The 21,992-nt window shown below is 39.9% G+C and overlaps 1 protein-coding gene across 3 annotated transcripts in view; it reads left to right on the top strand.

Annotated features, from left to right (window-relative positions):
- The window catches only part of Grm1 (glutamate metabotropic receptor 1), a 376,962-nt gene extending 359,784 nt beyond the window's left edge, over positions 1 to 17,178 (top strand). The window contains exon 8 of one of the 3 annotated variants that reach the window (XM_026380150.2): positions 16,242 to 17,178. In XM_026380150.2, the coding sequence (XP_026235935.2) occupies positions 16,242 to 17,178 (937 nt within the window). Of the gene's footprint in view, positions 1 to 8,762; positions 8,824 to 16,241 lie in introns of those variants that run through there. The other 2 variants (XM_026380151.2, XM_077801964.1) reach the window with 2 other exon arrangements.
- Positions 17,179 to 21,992: the final 4,814 nt, after the last annotated feature.

Genomic DNA, 21,992 nt, shown 5'->3' with positions numbered 1-21,992 from the left:
CAAAAACCTCCCGAGGTGAAGATTTTAGCATTTGGTGAGTTGTTTTCAGCATCTTCTCTCCCCCTCTGTGATAAATCAGAGTGAAATAATAAAAAGTCTCACCTTAGCAGTTTGTCACCTACAGTCTATCTGGAAAAGCAGCAGGATATTTTTCCCTTTTGTGTAACTTAGTTGTTTTTTCTCCCAAATTTTGAGTTTTTACTTTCTCTTTAGTAAAGATGCCTATATGGGAGAATACTTATACTATGTGTACAGTAATACAACTTTTTGCAGCACAAAGTCTAACTGTAAAACAGAATTTTAAAATAAGGATTTCAGTATTGTTTGACATGGAAGTATTAGTATTAACTGCTAAATTCTATTATTTCAATGTTTCCTTAGTAGTTGCTCATATATTTTAAAATATATTTTTAGGATTTTTATTTAATTGCCTTATTCAACAATAACAAAAACACCAAAATGTTCATTTCTCCCATATGATAACTTAAGTTTTTTGGGGTATAGCTAAGAGAGGGAATATTAAATTATAGACTACGATATTATTCTCTTTGCAATAATAATTATTACTTTCATTTTAAAAAGTAATAAATATTCATTTTGGGCAATTTGGAAAATATAGGAAAACACAAGGAATCTAGTAAGAATTACCTACAACTATACCAATACCCAAAGAAAAACCCACATTAACACTTTTTATGTATTTCCTTATATTTGCACACAGGTATGCACAAATACACAAGACATTATATTTCCTATATTTTTAAAATTTGAGTTTTACTAGGAATTTTATGAGTCAATATTTAGTATTAAGATTAGCTTAGGAATTATTAATAAATATAATAAGTTCTTTTTATGTCCCTATAATTAGAAAAATTATAGAGAAGTTCAGGACTATTTCTGTTTTTGTTCCATGTTAACAATATTTCTCTGTTCTGTTTTGAACTATTTGATCATTCATTCAACATTTACAGTAAATAAAATGACTGTTATGTGTTTGTATGCCGAGAGTAGTGTGGGTTTATGGCTTTTTGGTGACATAATTATTAAGAACACTTCCTTAACTCTTAAAAGTAATTGATTTGCATGACAAACTATATGATTTCCTTAACTATTTGCAAGACTGAGACATGTAAAGAAGAATGAGGTTAATAATAATGATAAATCTGGCATAGATCCTGCCCCCCAAGAGACCATGGCCTACCTAGCATAATATAAACCTAAACATGAATCAAAGGAACAGAGATAAGAAAAACATTACGATGTCACTTTACAGCCATCACTTTGGCCAAAAAATCAAGACTTTAATAACTAAGAAATTAAAAACTCTGATGGGACTTTTGCTTCATGGTAGAATAGAATAGATTGTGGCAGAACAGCTTTCAACAAATTGGAAAAGCAACACCAAAGACAAAAGTGATCTGTTTACAGTGTCAGGAGCTGCTGAAATGGTGAGGATTAAAGGGTCTTGAAATTCAGAGAGGAGCCCTGAGGAGTAAGCAGCTGCCAGCTGCTTTTCCATGGGGCACCTGCCAAATCAAAGCACTATAATAGGTGGAGTCTCTGGGAGTGGCCCAGGCAGAATAGCAGAGGAAACAGAGAAGGCAGAAGAAATCATGTGGTCACATAGTACTGGGTTATAAAATAAAGGCAAGTGAGGCTACTGCGAGGTCTAGCTTCTCCTTCAAAACATTTGCTGATGTCTGCAGTTGGGTGGTCAGAATGGTTAAAAGATAAGCTGCAAACCTCTGACATACAGAGGAGATTTTCCTGGAGCTTTTCAGTGCTGAGGAGACAGACTCCCCTGAACAGAGAATTGCAAGACCCTTTCAGCTATCACATAAGACGGGAGTGACAGAATTGGAGATTCAAACATGCCGCAAGCACGTGGTCAAGGCTCTGTGTCAGGCCATTTGCCTAATTCTGAGTGAGTGGCAGGAGGCCAAGAATCTAAATTGAAAATCTTTGAAAAGCAGAAGAAAGAGATAGAAACTCATCAGCTGAAGCTCACTGGTACACAGCTAGACTTTGTTGAAAGTCCTGAGCAGATAAAGCCCCATGGGAGACTGATTCCTATCAAATTGCATAAGAATGTTGAATTCAGTCGCCAATATGATTAAGTTGATCAGTTTCCTCTGCCTAACAGAGAAAATGGTAAAGCACTTCTAGTGAAATAATGCTATCTACTCTCTACGTTTTCTTATTTTATATACACATAATGTCTCATCTGATAGAAAACAGGCAAGCCAAGCGATAGGACCATATGACTGGAAAACCAAGGAAAACAATAGGATCTTTGAAAGAGACCCACAGGTGATTCACTGATCCCTGTTGGAGGATGTCACACAACCAGCTCATTATTTAGAACATTGGTAAACAGAGGGTGAAAAAAGTACATCTCTGTGGCCAGTCTTTTCTGATTGAATTCTGTCACAGAAGAACCAAACAGCTGATGAGGGAAAGTTATTTTACAAAAGAATCAAGTGATAAACACAGAAAGGGTGATTGAATTTTATCATGGTTTTTAGTTTTGCAACAAAAGAATTGACATATATCATGATCACTAATGACTGTTAAAACCATTAGATGAAAGACTTATGGGGGGTTTGAGAATGTATTCACCAGGCTGACTCTTAAGTTTTTTGAAATTTTCATAATAAAACGTTAATTTTAAAAATGCCTGAAAGCCAAACAGAATCGGAAAGAATAATACATATTCTCACGCACTAGTGTAAATTTTGCAAGCATTTTTTTTAGAGAGAGAGAAAGAATTTTTTAATATTTATTTTTAGTTTTCAGTGGACATAACATCTTTATTTTATTTTTTTTATGTGGTGCTGAGGATCGATCGGAACCAGCGCCCCGTGCATGTCAGGCAAGTGCGTTACTGCTTGAGCCACATCCCAGCCTGCAAGCATTTTTTTTTTTTTTTTAGCAATGAGGTAATGTAAGAAAGATGTACATGTACAACAGTCTATCCATTCTACTTCTATGTGCATACTTAAAAAGCTCTCATATGTGTGCAAAGAGAAATACCTAAGTATGTTCACCATAGCACTAGTTAAAAGAGCAAAATACGGGAACATCCTGAAAGATCATCAGTGGGAGAAAGTGTGTTTTTTTTTATAGTGTGCTATTTATGCAATCTGATATAAGTAATGAACTAGAGCTGCATCTATCAATTAAACACTGTGCAAAAGACTGCGATGCTATGTGAATAAAATCTAATAATATGATAAATAAGCCTTATATTATTTATTAATACACATACATGTTGTAAAAGATTCAAATATTCCAAGTGATAAAATACACTAACTTTTCTTTTTTAAAGGAGTGAATTAGTATTTATAGTGATACATAAAAAGCTTTAAACTTGACCTTAATGTTTTCAAAAGAAAGAGGATTTCAGTGAGGCAAATGTTAATATTTGACAAAACTGTGGTTGTGGTAATTTAGTCTCTCATTAGCTCACAAATGTTAATAAATAAGAATTTTAATGAAATAGTACTTTATCCCTATAGTAGAAAGACTGAATTTGTGTTTATATAAAGAACCTTAACATACTATGTTAGAGATTCATGTGTTAAAAGGAAATGTGGAAGAAATTAGTCTTTTAGAGGGTCTACATACACAGTCAGAGCTCCCTTCTCCACTCTGAGGAGCAAATGCTGAGAATAAATACTAAAATTTAGATACCAGGGAAAAAATGCACTTGGCTTTGGAAAGAAGTCAGAAGCACAAATTATCTTATTTATCTATAACAACAAAAAAGAGACCATACTCTGCTAAAACAGTCTTGAGTGGTTGCTGTCATTCTTTCTGATTAGTTTGGACAGCAGCCACATTATTATTTCCATGGTGAGCTTTATATATCCTTAAGACTGACCATCTGGAATTGTCTAGACCATTTTATCTCTGCTCAAAGAAGATTCACCTCCAACCCTGCCAAAGACTCGCAGCTTCAGACACGGACAGCTATCCTGACTGCACTCTGAGCCTTTGCCTGCTCCTGACATATCCATTCAATGTCACTGATTTCATCCAGGAAACAAAAAAGTTCTGGGAGAAAGAGAAAACAAAATTCAGTTCATTTTCTACAAGAGGTTACTGAAAGTCTTGAATAAGGAAAGTGGCTGAAGTCAAGGAGTAAAGGGAAGGCCAAGTTGGAGAGGCTGAGTTAGCATAATCTGAGTCCACACTGAGGTTAAGTTGCTTTGTTCTTTGTGGGTGTCTTTGCTTCTACATCCTTCAGAGGAAAGGTATGCAAAGTGGGAGTCTCAACTAGAGCAGTATTTTGCCACTTGGAAGCAATTTCAAATGGACTATTCCAGCAGTTCTTCTTAGATGGAATGGCCAAGTCTGAAAGAACAGGAGGCAGCCAGGTCCCCAGATCCTTGACCAGTGAGTGTTGCTAACACTACACTGAATAAAACTTGTCTGTAACCACTTCTCAAGTTCCATTTAAAGACTGACTCCTGACACAGAAACTGGTGGAGGGATGACCAGATGTAAACAAAATGACACATTAAGACAGAGTCATGTGGAGCTAAGTAACCCCTGAGAGTGACATGCTGTTACACAGAAGAATATTATCAGGACACTGAAAATAAATGGGGAAAGCTATGTACACTCCTTTGGGGTTTGAAAACCAGTGAGTTTGCATGAAGAGGAAAGAAAGAAAAATCAAGAAAAAAAGGAGAGAGGGAGGAAGAGAAAGAGGAGAGAAAGACCCTTGTACTTTCAGAAGAAATTGAAGAGGAATCTTTCTAGCTAAACCTACAAGGTTTCTTTAAATCCAGTTCTGCCAAAAGATTCAAGCACAGATTTGGGACTTATATTTGACAAGCCCCCATATGCTTCATTTTCCCTCCAAGATTTTTCTCTAGCTTGCTGAATCTGTGGTTGGTTGGATATGTGGTTTACAATTGCTAAAAATACCCTGAAGTCAATCTCCTTCTCTTGGTTTTTATGTAGTTTGAAAAAGTGGCCATTTGGGCATCAGAGTTTCCAAGTCTTTGCCTGTAACCTTTAATAAACCACTTCTTTTCTAGAAGCAAAATCTGTATGCAGGGCTCATTTATATTTCACTTCAACGCAAAGTGAAAGAGACTAAAGACGTGGGACCATGAAGAAGATGTTCTATTCTATCCAACTACCTCAATCAATAGTTAATTAAGACAGCTTTGGGATTACTTAGAGTGACTGTGTGAAGCTTGGCTGTCAATATGGCTAAAGCCCCCAAAGGAATCATAGAACTGTCACTATCTTCTGGAATGGTTCCAAAAGGCAACGTCAGAGACAGAGGTTGTTATGGTTTGGACAGGAGGTATCCCCCCAAAGTTCTCATTTCTGCAGGAATTCAAAGTCAAAATTATTGAATTGTGACAATTGTAACTTAATACCTCCATCCTAATTTGAAAGGACTGGGTGGCAAGTGTAGGCAGGTGGGGCATGGCTGGAGGAGGGGGAATCCCTGGGGGCACTTGCCCTGGAAGGGTGCACCTTCACTGTGGGTCTCTCCCCACCCCCTCTCTGCTTCCTAACCCCATCAAGAGCCAAGCAGCTTTCTTCCACTGCCCTTTCCCCATGATGTGCTGCCTTATCTTGGGCCCAGAGCAATAGAGTCAGCCTTCCACGTACTAAGAGCTCAGAAACCATGAGCCCCAAATAAATTTTTCCTCCTTTAAGTTGTTCTTGTTGGATATTTTGGTCCCAGTGACAAAAGGCAAACTAAAACCGAGGCTGGTGAAACTTCTTGTCCCAGTCCCCTGGAGACACAGACGAGCTGATGCTGCCCAGGGAATGCTGCACTCTGCCCCTGCGCTGAAGTCAGCAGGTCAAGTCTCTAGACTGTCAGGACAGCCCCCTTGTTCTTATCATACAGCCCCAGCAGACAGGACTAGCTATATCATTTCCAAGATTCAATGCAAAGGGCTGGGGATGTGGCTCAAGCGGTAGCGCGCTCGCCTGGCATGCGTGCGGCCCGGGTTCGATCCTCAGCACCACATACCAACAAAGATGTTGTGTCCGCCGAGAACTAAAAAATAAATATTAAAAATTCTCTCTCTCTCTCTCTCCCCTCTCTCACTCTCTCTTTAAAAAAAAAAAAAAGATTCAATGCAAAATGAAAACATGAGGTTCCTGATCTGTAAAGCAGGGGATGTGTTAAAGGTAATATAATATCATGCCTTTTTTCATTAAAATCTGAGCTTACCCTCTCTCTGTGTGTGTCATGGGGTTTTGTGTTTGCCATTGAATGCTGTGTTCATTGTGCGAGGACACTTTCAGGGCAGAAGCAGTCCTTTCTAGGCATTGCAGATCCCATTCTGCAGCTTGCATAGGCACAGCACTGCCAACAACCCCTCTTGTCAGTCACTGCTGGAGCAACTGAAAACTGAACTAGTTGCTTCCCTTTTCCACACACCTCCTGCCCCAGACCATGTTAGACAGGTATGCAAAAAAGTACAAGGAAATCTGAACCATCTGGATCAAGGATGAGCATGAGACTGGCCTCTACCACAGCATGTTTCCTGCCAAACGTGTTGGCACTGCAAGACCAGGGAGAGATGGCCACTGTCATTCATCTCAAGATGCTACCAGACCTTGATCTTCCTGGGGCTTGTCCCCAGGTCCCCTCAAGCAGTCCAGGATGGTGGTGATCCCTGTGCAAGGGCAACTAGAGGAGGCTGGATAGGTTGGGACTCCAGTGGCAGGGGAACAAAAAGTCCAGGACCTGTCCTGGGAAGTTAGGGAGGCTGTGGAATGAGGGACCATCCATGAGCTGTTTCCAGGTCCCCAGGGCATGTTTCATTTTTCCATCCACTGTCACTTACAATAGACAAAAGTAATAGACTTTCAAGAGGATGATCACAGATCACTAAACATCAATCACAGGGCTCTTGAAGGGACAATGTGTCTGTCTGTGTTTAACATAGACCCCTGAAGCCAGCCCTTTCAGGGCCCTTGATCCTTTGCACCATTTGACCAGGCCACCTATAGACATTATCCCAAAACAGAATGAATTAGAAAGTGCAAAAAGATGCAAGCACTTTGGCAAGACAGAGCCAAAAGCTTTGAGTAAGGTTTTTTTTTTCTCTTTCATGAGGAACTGTTTCAATATTTTACAGATTAAACCCCTTTCCTACTAACCTCATTTATATATTCAAATATTCTTTTATTCCTTATCATCTCTTCATTGTTTTAATGATACTTGTGATTTCAGGTGGGCAAATTGAATGTCAGGGATATATTACTTTGGCAAGTTAGATAGCAAACACTGTCTCTTTGTCTAATTTTCTAAAATAGATGTATCATTGCAGCAGCAATGAAGTTACACCAGGTAACCTCTCAACTTCTTATTTCTGGATAAGATTTCAAATTGTTTTGGGTATATTATCATGTGCCTTTAAAAAGTTTTATTGAATAACTCAAACTCAAAGGAAATACAAATATTGATCAATTTTGTTTACATGTTATATTCCCCTGTACTATGGAAAAAATCTTCATTTTATAAATTCAGATCAGATCCCTTACTTCTAGGTAGTGAAAAGCTATTTCAGCATATTATTGTTTGAAATTTAAATTCCTACCTCTCCTTTCATCTGTGAGACCTCAACCTGAAAGACTTGGCATGGGAAGGGCATGGTCTCATCCTGCAACATTGCCTCCTCCTTCTTCTGAGTTTCCATTCCTCTGTCTACGTAGATGGGTAGAAGAGAGAGGAGAGAGGGAAAAGGTCTTTGACTTGCTGGGGAGCTGCCACTAGAGAGCTATTGCCAGGGTCCTTGAGGGCAGATGGCCAAATGCTGATTCATAGAGAACATTTGTAAGTTCTTTGGGGAGCCCTATAGGAAACTGTGATGATGCAATTTCCTAACATGGGAAATTTCCTGAAAACTCAATCAACCTCATCCCTATCACTCACAGCATGTACTGATGGTTCATGCTTAGCACTTCATTCCTGAAACACTTTCCTATGACAAGCACTCCTCTTATGTGGCCTGACAGCAAAAATAGCTTTATCCCACCATTTTCTGAAATGCTGCTGGACACAGGGGAAAACCATTTATCCTTATTCCAACCAGTGATGTAAAGGCCAACTCCATGGCTCCCCATCAGCCTCGCCATGTCTATCCAGGCAAGGGAATGACATGTTCCCCTTGTGGTATCTCCTCCAATCTCAGCAGGCAGGTCTCTGGCTGCTCTCCACCCCTGTACCATTAAACACATTTCATCTTGTGAATGCCAAGAGTGACTTTATAGGAAATGACAGCCATACTTCTATGATGAAACAATATGGGAAAAAAAATCAGCAGTGCAATTAAAAGTTGAAATGTCAGATATAAATTTATAAACTTCCTTTAAGAGGAGTTGTGGGTGGGAAGATTCAGCCTATATCAGAACAGAGGTGTAGAGTCCACTGCAAAGAAGAATAAGGAGCATGTCAAACAGTGAAGGAAAACAGTCAATCTGAGACAGATACACACAGCAGAAAAAGCATCTGCCACTTGGAAAGGGACAGTTTCACAGGGAAAAGAATTAATGCACATGGCTGACATGGCTTTCAGAAATGAGCCTAGAAGTAAGAAATAGGCAGGCAGCGCAGGATGCATACAGGACCCGGAGACAGAGGTGACCAGGAGAAAGGCAGGAGCCAAGCCCGAACCTGGCCAAGGACTAGGCACTACCTGAGTGCTGTGCTCACCATACCTGTACCCATGTATAACCACTTGCTCACTGGGTGTCTTTTTCTTTTTAATCTTTAGGAAGAGGCAGCCAGAATTCTCGCCCACCAGCCAATGTCCGTCGGCACATGTGCAGCTTTGAAAACCCCCACACTGCAGTGAATGTGTAAGAGAAGCTGCATGGAAAATATAGTGTTTTGCCTCTTGCTTTCTCTCTCCTGGGTTTTTCCACTTTCTAACATGGAAACAGATGTGGTGCATGCCATCAAGAATGAGGAACTCATGTACGTGCCATGGTTTGCACGACTCCCTTAATTTGATTGTCCATCGTTCTTAAAAGGACACTGTCAAGTTGTTAGCAGAGTTTTTTGCTTCTTGCTTTTTTTTTTTTTTTTCATTTCAATGCAACATTTTTTTTTTCAATTCTGGAGATTCACTTTTGTTTGTGACTCCCACTCACAAGCTCGAAAGTGAATTTTCCCCCTTCAGAAATTTGTCAGCTTCTCCTTGGCAAACAGAGCTTTTTCTTTTCTTTTCTTTTTTGCCTTTTTGCTGTTGCACAAATGTTTGAAATGATCCTGTCTGCATTAAAGTAAAAGCCATAGCTTAAATTCACAGCAGAATTCCATAATGTCAGTTTGAGGGGGTGGGCGCCAGCATGAGCCTCTGCTGGGTGTCTCCCACACTCTAGGGAGCACAAAACAAGAGTTTTGTCAGTCCCACAAAAAAAAAAAAAAGAGCTTTTAAGAAAAAAAAATTAGTCATTTCCTCAACATTCTGAGTGATTTTTATCAGATTTTCCTGTCTGATAAAAACAGTGCATGTCTGGTCCAATTTTTGACCTTTAGATCTTGACAGTGTCTCTTTAAGTTAACAAAAGAACATAGACCATGTTCAATTCATTGTGCATGGAGTCTGTGGTCATTTTCAGCTGTTCCTTTACAGCCCTTCAAACTCCTGGGAGAGTCAAAGGTACACATTCCTGCAGCAGGAGGGGGCCCATTGATGAGGTCTCTGTGGCCTGAATAGCTCTTCAATGCCAAGAGCCCAATTTGTTCAAATGTTTGCTACTAAACTGGCCACAGAGGCTGGTGATTGGGGCCATGGTGTCTCTTCTGTTCACACAGTTGAGAACACTAGGGAGTCCGTGGCCTGCCTTTGGGTTGTTCCCTTTAAAAGCCTAAAATCAAAGAGTGCGATCTCCACCAAATCATCCTGGTTCTTAGAGGGAAAATGTGGTAGTCATGCCAGTATGTTTCAGGCCGTGATTGGAGGACTCTGCACATCTAGGCCAGAGCCACTCGAGCAGGGCTGGGTGCATTCTCTGTAATTCTCCCAAGTGCAAAGGCATTGAGGGGTTCTGTACCAGGGGTGAGTCTGACCAAGGACACAGCAAGGAGATCCTAATTGTGACAGCTGCTGGCTGCCTGTCAAAAAGAATTGATGAGGATGGGTAGATGTGCTTGTCCTGTTATGACAGCAGGGCCAGGGAAAGAGAGGAGAATCAACTGACATTTCAAGATTTAAAGGTGAGTGTCTAGAAGTAAAAGTTAAAGTCCAACGTGGTCCATTTGCTGGTGGGCAGCAAAAAAAAAAAAAAAATACAACTGTCAGCACAACCAACAGGTTGTCTTGAAGAACTTTCAGAATGTGTTGTATTCAGCTTTCCTGCCTGAGACTGGAAAAGATCAGGAAGAGATCAGTGGCTTTGAAACCATGGACTGCAGACTAAAAATGGATATATTTAGCTTTGGTTGTTCCTACAGAATTAAAAAAAAAAAAAGATATGTTCTTTCCTTGACCTTCATTCCCACTGATTTGTGAATAGCAGGGCAAAGGGACTTGTGGAAATAAACTAGATCAGGATCATTACGGTCTGTCGAGGTCTATCCTGGCCCTGAGGAATAATCCCAGCAGAGCAATGCAACTGCCCTATATTTCCAGGGCAAATTGTGAGGCCTTCATGTGGGGCTGAAGTGCATCTTGCAATTAAAATGATAGATCTGGTAGCTTGGAGCATAAAGTAAATGGTAATGTTTGACCTGAAAGTCCTTCAAGGGGAACATAATCCAGGCTTATCTATATTTCCTAAAGGAATAATTTCATCTGATCTACCTGTGCTGAAAGGATGCTCTGGTACCAAGAGGATGTCTTAAATAAACTTCAGAATTTCTTTTATCAGTCAATAAATCATGATTACATTGAACTAAGACCATGTAGTAGCCACCAGAATTCTACCCTTCAGTTTGAAACTGATTGGGCACTTTTCTCAGGACAGTAGGTCCTATACCCATAAGACATTTGGGAAACTTCTATAGTTCACTAACTTCAATGAGATAATTTAATCAGTACATGTCTTTTTCTTTATTGGTTCATCGAAGAAAGCACAAAGCCTAATAAAGTCAAAGTGGTTTTCTTTGGGTTGTCTTTTGACCCATATCATGTTGCTTAAGGATGTAGGATGGAGACATTCTAAAGATTCTAAAGGAAGGGCTGAATATTTATACTATATAATATTGTGAATTTCAGTAAGACAGTGGTTCTCTGAATTGCTTCTGATGAGGTAGTCTCTCTGGGGGACTCACAATTTTATTTAAGACTTAATAACAACAGAAACTACCAAGATCTCATATAATTAGAAAACATTTCTCTTCAAAAGCACACTTAGAGATTCTCCACATTACAACTAGTGGTGAGTCAAAAATCGAGAAATTTTAATTATGTTCAGATAGGCCCCAGGTTGTAGAATATATACTAAATATGCAGATTTTTCTGGAAATCTTTCAAGAAGTAGAACTGAAGTCAGTTGAAGTCCTTTGTATGGCAGACTCCCTTGGGATTGTCTTAGAAAACAGAAGTTTGCCTCAAGTGGTTTCAAAAACTTCCTAGGCCTGAGAATCTACAGGAGTCACCTTCTAAACTGGTAGTACCTGCTGACTGATGCTCCTGAAGGTGAGAGTATTAGGACAACCCCTTCTGCCACACTGTGTTTCAGAGGTAGCACCACACCTTTCACTTCCAGAGAAAGCAAAATTAACCTCCTCTGATTCCAAGAAGTCAGTCTCCCTCCCTTATGGCAAAGTCTTGCCTTGTCCATGGGCTTTTTGGGTACTGTCCTTACATCTGTTGTGAAGCTGTTAAGCCTAGTGGCAGAGACTTAAGTTGGACATAAGGGAGACAGGTGTTGTGTAAGCCTTCCCTTCAGGCAGCTTCTGCAGGATGCCTCCCTCCTGATCTGAAACACCCACCCACTGTTATTCCCATTTTAGACCTCTCTGGAGCAGAAAGCAGTGTACTCTGCAGATGTAACTAGTACTTACGGAAACAAATAAAACAGACAGGATCACTCTGAATGCCAAAGATATACTAATCTGTTTACACCACCCACTCCCAACTCTTCTCTAAAGTGCTGTAAATATTGGGTTTTGTGTTGGGGGGATTGTGATACTTATCTAATGAAAGAAAAATCAAAGCAAAATCCTGTTCCTGTTTGTAGCTGGAACTACAGCCCCAGGCCTGCTTAGCTCTGCAAGTGATAACCACGCATCATCGTATACAACCCTGCTTCCTCTAAGCCTACAGTCTTTTTCTCCATTAACTCTAATATCAGTAAATATATTTAACCACCTGAGGTATTTACCTCAAAGTACTACATTTGATCTTCAAATAGGAGATTTTTTAGGCCCGAGTTCTGTCTTTTGAAGTTGAAGCAAGAGGATGTGGTGTTTTGTGACAATTATGTGGTGTTTACTAAACCAGACTGCTTTTCTTAAGATTAGGAAACAAATAAAATTAAACAATACACGGAATAAGCTAGTGGCCAAAGGGGAATATATTAGGATTCCCTGGAATGAAATAGAAGTCTTATTTCATTGTATTCTTGCATTTTTTAAAATGCATTCATTTCCTTTTGGTGCCACATATTTCATGCATTATTTTCTTCTTAACATCACAGAAATAGGTTCCCAACCTTTCCAAATAGAATATTTTCTTCTCACATCAACATAGCTAGTAAAACTTTACCTCATTTAATGATAGTAACTACCTTTATTAGAGGTTGTTTGAATACAGAACACAACAAAGCTTCCCAGTGTTTATTTACACTTTATGGTTAAAGATTACACATGCATTTAAAAATAGCAGTGTATTATTTACAAAGACATAATATATATTCTTTCTAAAAACAATGCTTAATGCATGTGTGGATTCATAGACCATTCAGCTTGTCCGTGGACCACCTGTGAGAAATGGGTAATTCTGAAGGGCCAGATTCTATAAACTGAGCTACAGTTTCTGAGATGATGCATTTCATCTACTAACTTGGGTTTTTAAGAAGCAATTTATTTTGTCCTTGAAGAAAAACAAGGTTAGTCTAATTTTTGTAATCTGATAAATGCCCTGGGGCATGAGATCTGTTTCCTAATTAAACAGGACTTTACAGCAAAATTAGAGCAAGACTCTGAGGGGAAAGAAAAGCTGCTAATTTTGACAGCCACGGTGAAAATTTCCCTTCACAAGAATAAGAATTGGGTTCCATCAAAACAGAACTAAATTGTGGTTTTATCTGCCTGCAAAATCATTAATAATACTGTTAACATATGGACGTGTGTGATTTAAAAAGAGCTCCACATGGAACCCCTGCACAATATGGAAAACGGCCCATGTGAGTGAGTGGTTAAAGTGAGTGGAGTCACCTAAGGTTTTCCCAGAAATATACTAGAAGACCCTTTTTTTGCTAATATATGGAGAGACTGGGGCAATGTTTCATTGGGTCCTAAGCCTGAGGGTTGAACTAGGTGCAGACCAGCTCTCAAGGAATCCCTTCCTTCCTTCCTTCCTTCCTTCCTTCCTTCCTTCCTTCCTTCCTTCCTTCCTTCCTTTCTCTCTTTCTTTCTCACACACATGCCCATAATTAAATGAAAACACAAATAGAATTTTAGTTTAATGATTTTATTAAAGTGAATAATGAGGGGAAGATATTGGGGAAAGAAAAAAGTTTTTCCTTTGCAATTGAAAGCAGTGAAAATCACTAAAGTAGAAGGGTTAATAAGGCATAATTAAGGAGGATAAGGTTCAGATAGCAGTATTTTGTGTTCTTGAAGCGCTATATCAAATATATAGAGAAAAACAGTGTGTATAGAGTGGTGGAGCAGACAATGAAATGAGGAGGTATGTTCATCTAGAGTTTTATACTCAGAAGAGGAACTGTGTTTTCTGGTTTTGTCTTGGGCTGGCTGGTTAGCTGTGTCCTTGCCAGGGACACCACCATCTTGTACTTGAGTTTCCTCAACTCAGAAGCTGGTCAGCTATCCTAACAATATAGAGAAGAAGTTTATAAACTTAGCATCTACAAACACAAATTCTCTGATAATATTTCAAGCGCATATTAGAGAGAGATATTCATTTTGTTATTGTTGTTTTTTTGGTACCAGGGATTGAACCCAGGGGTGCTTAACTATTGAGCCACATCCCCAACCCTTTTTTATGTTTTATTTATAGATAGGAGCTTGCTAAGTTGCTTAGGACCTCGCTAAGTTGCTGAAGCTGGCTTTAAACTCTCCATCCTCCTGCCTTAGCCTTCCAAGCCGCTGGGATTATAGGCATGTGTCATGGCCTTTGTTTTGATATAATAGTTTAGAAATGAAAATTTTCTCAGACAATTAAAAATGCCACATGGATTATCAGATATATGGGAGAACTATCTTTTCCTCCAAGTTATAAAGTCAAAATTTTTAGCTGTTATTTCTGTTTTATATAGCATATATACATATATATACATGCATATGTGTGTGTGTGGGTATTATAGAGCCTTTTGTAAACAGAACTATTTATAATCAATATCAGACTTTGTATACTCATTTGTACTTATTTGGCTCACTACACCTTTCAGGATTATAATATGAAATGTTACCATCCACATAAATGTGAAAATCACATAAAATTTTTAATGTGATTCACATTTGTATTATCAAAATTATTAAATAAACCATTATGGTAATTATTTATCATTTCCCACATAGCTTTCAAACAAAAAAAAAAAACTATGATACAGAATCCTCAATTTCATATCCCAACCTAAGGGAAAAAAATGTTCACATTCTTTTCAATGTCACAAATGTGTTCTTAATTTTTTAAAATAGTTTTTAGTTGTCAATGGACCTTTATTTTATTTATCTATATGCTGTGCTGATAATCAAACCCAGTGCCTCACACATGCAAGGCAAGCGCTCTGCCACTGAGCCCCAGGCCCTCAAATGTGTTCTTATTGTGCTACTTGTTGCTTTAATGGGTACAAAGAAAAAAAGTAAACTCTTAAAAAACAGAAGAAAAAATGACTTACTTTTTTAAGTATTAACACTGATGTTATTAATAGATGCTATGGTAAGGTACAGCCATCTGCTTAAAGTTACACAGAAAATAAACCAAGTCCAAAAGCAAGATCATACTGCAATTTCATACAGGGTAGGATTTGTAGTTTATACATACAGCAAGTTTATTAATTTTTTCTTCTTCTTCAGAAAGGTTTTATATTTAGTTGGTTTCATGAGGGTTCCATCAAGATGAAACTTGATTATTTGCCAGGCATAGAGAGGAAAGATCCAGGCAGGGGCCTGTGTCTCAGTAACTGCCAATTTGTCTGAATCCTAATTTTGTCTCATTTGCAGCAAATTATGGTGGATGGCTAAAGCGAAATATGAGCATCAGTATTTTCTTAGGCTTCTTCGTCGTTCTTTTCAAACACAGCTAGTTTAAAATTCCAGTGTGAAAAATCCCAAACTAGCTGCTGTGATTCAGGACCTTTAAAGGAATTGTTTTCTGTTGTATTTGTCGGGAATAATGTTTTGAAATAAAAAAGAAAATGGAAAGGTATGGAACACATCAGTCAATCATGGATGTGAGTTTTTCTGCCATCTACACTTTCCTCTTTCATCCAGGTACCACGTGCCCCTTTGGTAATAGGAAATAACTTCATAGCAGAATGGGCAACTGAGAAGTTCTATTTCATAATTCCACAGGCCATGGGATTAGACTTATATATGAGTCTTAATTTGTCCCACAAACTGTAGTCATCACATTCTATCACCCAAGTGTAACTAAGATTTAAATATTTTTTTCTTTCATCAGTTTGGGAATCTTTCAAAGGTTTGCATTGAATAATTGTTTTATTATTGCCTTTGAGAAGTGTGTGTGTGTGCGCGCGCTCAAGCGAGCGGATGTGTGTGTGTTTGTGTATGTGAAAGACAGAGACAGAAAGGGAGAAAGAGACAGACAGACAGATACCCCTCCACAGTTTAGCTTTTCTCCCGAACAATGTTGCCCAGGGTCAGAATTTCTTTTCTTGGAGTGGTGCACATGTTCGGCTTGCAGCTCAGAGGCATGCCTAAATGCTGCTCCTGCTGTTGGATTTATACTGAAGGGAGGCTGGGGTGTGGAGGGAGGACCTAGAGGGGAGGGTACAATTAAATCACATTGAGCTGGGTATGTGTAGGAAAATTATATGTATTTTATTCTCTGTGGATAAGCCATCTGCAAATAAACCCATCTCTATTTTATTCATAGTTCTAATGGCAAGTCTGTGTCATGGTCTGAACCAGGTGGAAGACAGGTGCCCAAGGGACAGCACATGTGGCACCGCCTCTCTGTGCACGTGAAGACCAATGAGACGGCCTGCAACCAAACGGCCGTCATCAAGCCCCTCACTAAAAGTTACCAAGGCTCTGGCAAGAGCCTGACCTTTTCAGATACCAGCACCAAGTCCCTTTACAACGTGGAAGAGGAGGAGGATGCCCAGCCGGTTCGCTTTAGCCCTCCCAGCAGCCCTTCCATGGTGGTGCACCGACGCGTGTCACCCGCGGTGACCACGCCTCCTCTGCCGCCCCACTTGACAGCGGAGGAGACCCCTCTCTTCCTGGCGGACCCGGCCATTCCCAAGGGCTTGCCCCCTCCCCTCCAGCAGCAGCAGCAGCAGCAGCCACCGCAGCAACCACCGCAGCAGCAGAAACCCCTGATGGACCAGCTACAGGGAGTGGTCAACAACTTTGGCGCGGGAATCCCGGACTTCCATGCGGTGCTGGCAGGCCCTGGGGGCCCGGGGAACGGGCTGCGGTCCCTGTACCCGCCCCCGCCACCCCCGCAGCACCTGCAGATGCTGCCGCTGCAGCTGAGCACGTTCGGGGAAGAGCCCATCTCCCCGCCCGCGGAGGACGAGGACGACAGCGAGAGGTTTAAGCTCCTCCAGGAGTACGTGTATGAGCGCGAAGGGACCACGGAGGAAGACGAACTGGAAGAAGAAGATGAGGACCTACAGGCGGCCAGCAAGCTGACCCCTGAGGCTTCTCCTGCCCTGACACCTCCGTCGCCTTTCCGAGACTCGGTGGCCTCAGGCAGCTCAGTGCCCAGCTCCCCAGTGTCTGAGTCGGTGCTCTGCACCCCTCCCAATGTGTCCTATGCCTCTGTCATCCTGAGGGACTACAAGCAAAGCTCTTCCACCCTGTAGGGAGGAGGCCTCCGAATGGAGAAGCAGGATAAGCCAGAGAGCTCCAACCCCTCCAGGGATGTGCAAAAGCCAGGAGGAGAAGAGGGTGGGGGCAAATGGGGAGGAGAGGAAGAGGAAGCTGCTGCTGCTGCCTTAAGGGAGGAGAGAGGGAAAGATAGCAAGCAAACAGTGAGCCAGGCCAGGATTCTGATTCTTGAGTTATTCAAAGCCTTCTCTAGGAAGAAAGGGAATTCTGACAAAGCACAATTCCATATGGTATGTAACTTTTATTGCAAAAAAATAAAAATAAAAAATAAAATAAACAAAAATAATCTCCTCTTTTGCACAATTGTGCATACATATATATATACATATATATATATATATACCCACACACACTTGGCCAAGCCAGGAAAGGAACCACCTCTGGGGACCTGCCAGTTGAACCTTTAGTTCATGGCATTAGTTCATGGCATTTGTAGTTAGCAGGTGGAGCTAGTCAGAGCAGGCAGGTGAAAGGGAGGGGCCGGAAAATGGGGACAACCAGGAACCAGGTGATGGGACAGCAACTCATTTCTTGGAAGCCCTTGTCCCTGCTGGACCTGCAGAATCCTGATCTTCAGAAGACTCAGGAACTGACCCTCACTGGGGCCTCTCTTCATCCATTGCTGCCATCCACCAGCAGCCTTGCTGTGGCACTTGGAGAAAGGTGCATGAATACCCCAAGGCTCTGTGATTTTCCTCTACTTAGGAAAACAGGAATAAGAACAAAATCATCACCAAAAAGTGCTTCCTTGGGAATGCAATGGGAGAGAAATGCAAAGAATGAGAAGCAAGGCAATACTTAAGTATAGGTTTTTGGGCAAAATCAGTCAGCACAACCAGCCTCCCATATTCAATACCTATTTATTGGAGGTTTTGGAAAACAGTGAAAACAATAGGTTGCTGTAACTTTTGTGGATTCACTTGTGCTTGTGCCAAGTGGGCTCTCCATTGCCCTTCAGTTAAAGAGAACAAACCATGTGGCAGAAGTGTTACCTTCCATTTACTGTAGCAAATAAATCTAACCAGTTGGACTTCTAAGGTCCAGTACATGTACAATGTGGTGCCATTGTTTCTCCAATGTACAACTGAAACAAATCCATTATTGAACCTGGTGGTGTACTCATAGCAACTATTACTCGCCCAAATGACAAGTAATTCTTTCCTGTTGTCATGGGAGTCCCTGTAACTAGCAAGTGAATGTATTCTTGTGTCCTCATATACGTGTAATTATAGACCTGTGCAATGTAACGTCAATCTAACTGCAACTAGAAGATTGTCTTTTGGATATAGCTATAGATATTTTCATGTTCTAATAACGTTTTATATATCATTGTCACCAGTACCTGCAGAAGCTCTATGAAGGTTTGAGTACTTTGGTTCAGTGTATGTCATATGCAGCTCAGATGGTAATTCCTCTTTTGAGATGGAACTTATTTTTCAGACATTTTATGATGTGGGTATGTTATTAATGAATTAGTTTGAAAATTTGTTATATCAAAAGGTCACAAAAGTTATGGGTGACAAAAAAGTGACATTTTATAAACTTGCACACATCATTATTAAAACAAAAGATTGAAAAGTATTTAGATTATTCCAGATTATTTTAGATTTTTAAAAAAGATTTTCCACAGCTACTTGTGCTTTTTGTTCTTCTAGCACTTAATAGTAGCCAAGTCCAGACATAATTTATCAAATATTTATTTATCAATCACATTTTGCCTTCTTTTTATTTTCATGTCATTTTTTCTTGCTATTTTTGCTGTCATAACTTTTGTTTGTAACTCTCTCATTTGCTGCTATGTTAATATCCTTGTACATGTAATCTTGTTGTTCCATTTTTACCCTCCTTTAACTCCCCAATAAAAGGATTTCTCTTCCTGTTTTGATTTCTTCTATTATTTGTGGATGAATCCGATCCCTTTAAATATCTTTGTTTATGCCTTATGTTCAGTCATATTTTAATATGCTGTCTTCATGTTGAAGCTGCTGATTTCTCAGCCAAAACTCATCTGAGAATCTTTAAATATCAACGGCATCATTCGTTCAGAATTTAACATCAGTTCTAATGTTGGAGGCTTTTATTCCTTAGGTTTTACCAGATTCTACCATCAAGCTTAGTCATTTCCATATTGAGAATGAACTACCTTTCCTTTTAAAAGTTTATTTGAAAACACCATTACTGAAAAGACCTCATGAACAAAAATGTGAATTTCAATTCCATGTTTTCCTTGCAATGAAGCAGAATGAGAAAAATGGACAGCTCCGGTGCTTAAAAGATGGAGTTTTACTAATTGGCAAACTAGCAAGAGAACATATGCTCTCTTCTTAGTGAACATCTTTTAATGTTAATGCCATGTATTAATATATATCCTTAATATTGCAGGACTGTGCATTCAGATTTTTTAAACACCAGAATAGATAAAGAAAACAACTTTCATTCAAATAATGTTAGATGGTAATTTGTTCTGAGATTTTGGTTTAAGACATTTGGTGAATACATTAAACAATAATTCCAGTTATACTCTGAATGCCTACTATCATCATGATTTCAAGTTTTCCTGAATAAATAGAGTATTAGCTCTCTGTCCTAATTGTTCACAGTTGGAGATGTACACATACATATCTGTACCAGAAGGTCAGAGACTCCTCACCTTAATGTATGTGCTTATACAGATTGTTCTGCTTCTTGTAAAAGTGTTTTCCTTTGGCTTGTTACTGCCTTTTGTCAAATAACCTTGATAATGCTGTAAAATAAATATTTTCTATTTACTCAATGTGTACGTTCCTTCTCTAAACTTTGGAAGCATTATAATAATAGAAATAAGCCAGTGTAGAAAATAAGTCCAATAATTTGATTTTGTTCAGAATATGCCTTCTAGGTAAAAGTTGGAAAGAACCACATGGAATCTACAGAACAGGTAAGTAAGAAAGTAGAGTAAAATTTGGTTATAAGGAAGAGGTACCACAAGCTGTTAGCAGTTTTAAGTGCAATCCAAAATTGAAATTTCCAGCACCCATGTTTTTGGAAACCCTCCACTTCTCCCAAGTTTAATTCCCCTAAATTCTAATGGAGACATCACTGATCCTCCAAACAAGGGGAATCATTGACATTTTCTGCTGTGAGATTTCTACAAGGGAGAGTATTTTCCAGGTGTCAGTCAAAGAAACATCAGGTGGCAAAAAGACCACACTCATAAGATCAAGGAGCTTTTGGCTGGGAGGGGAGAACTCCATACAGAGAGGCTCATGCTGAAGAAATTACCAGATGAAGATGCTGAGACTCCAGGGGTTTCTTCTGTGTACCTGGAAAATAGAATAAGAAATTATGAAATGGGAGCTTAGGGGTCTCAGTAAGAAAAGTCATAAAAGAAAGAATGGGAAACAAAAAAGCAGGAAGAAAAAACAAATGAAGAAAAGTGCTAGAAAGCAAAAGAGAAATATTTAAGATGTGTAGTCTAGAGATATACACAGATGTCATGCCAGATCACAAAAGCTGGGAGAGAGCACAAAAGTGTCCCTTGGAGCCAGGTGCTATGGCACATGCCTGTAATCCCAGTGGCTTGAGAAGCTGAAGCGGGAGAATCTTGAGTTCAACGCCAGCCTTGGCAAAAAGCAGGGTGCTAAGCAAATCGGTAAGACCTGTCTCTAAATAAAATACAAAATAGGGCTGGGGATGTGGCTCAGTAAGTGCCCCTGAGTTTAATTCCCGGTACCCATCCCCCAATCCCCCAAAAAAGTGTCACTTGGAAAGAAGAAATGTGGAGAACTTGGGATTGGCGTCCAGATACAACAAATGATGAATGAGTAATTGCCACAGAACACCTTGGCAGGGAATCAAACAGAAGGGAAAGAATATCTTGATGAATGTGCTCTGTGCTAGACACTGGATTAGGCTCTTTGCATTTATTCTCATTTAATCTTCCCAGGGCTGCAACCACATGGATGATTTAGAGAACTGAAATACCTTGCCCAAAGTCTCTCAGTTGGTAAGTGGCTCAGCAGGACTTTGATCCCCATCCTCTGTGAGTACAGAGCCTGCAAATTTATGTTCTTCTTCAGAGCTCAGGAAAGAATGGAAGAGCTGATTCCATTTTGCTTGAGATCAATTTTTCATTCTAATTTCTGAGCCCTGAGGGCAAAGCAGATATTCAGTATAGGTTTGTTAGGAAAGCAATAACATAAATAAGTGTTATAGCTGCATAGTTTTCCCAGCTCAGTTCCCTGAAGATTTTTTCCAAGGTCCCCATGGGTCCTGAGCTCCGTGTTTCCACCTACTGATCCTGTCTCTGACATCTGGACAGCCATATGCTTTAATCAGGAAAAACAAGCTCACCTCTTGGCATCAAAAAGAGCTGTCCTATTGACCTCCCCTTTTCTGCAGAAGACAGAGGCAATACTGTGTGTCCACTGAGCTCAACTAGAGGCCTGGGCAGTGTTAGGTGTGGGAGAGGTCGCCCTCTGCAGGAGAACTGCTCGTATAACATAAACTGCTTCAGGGGGCACCAGTTTCAGGGCTACATAAATCACTCTGAGGGAAAGAAGTGGGAGTAGTGGGGTATCCTTCCTTACTGAAATGCATGTATTCAGACAAAGTGAAAGACAAAAGCAGTTATTATGGGCTGTAGGAACATGGGAGAGAGGGGATTATCTTAGTTAGACAGTTGAACTAATAATACTATACACAAACCAGAAACAGGCTTGATTTTTCTCAGGATGTAACTTGGGAGAGGAAGGTTTATATCAAAAAATAAAGAAATGAAGTTTAATTATGAAAATAAGAGAGAATCTTA

The sequence above is a fragment of the Urocitellus parryii genome, chromosome 8, assembly GCF_045843805.1.
Source record: "Urocitellus parryii isolate mUroPar1 chromosome 8, mUroPar1.hap1, whole genome shotgun sequence".
Lineage (NCBI taxonomy): Eukaryota > Metazoa > Chordata > Mammalia > Rodentia > Sciuridae > Urocitellus > Urocitellus parryii.
The sequence above is the reverse complement of the archived record's forward strand: the minus strand, read 5'-3'. Positions and strand labels throughout refer to the sequence as shown.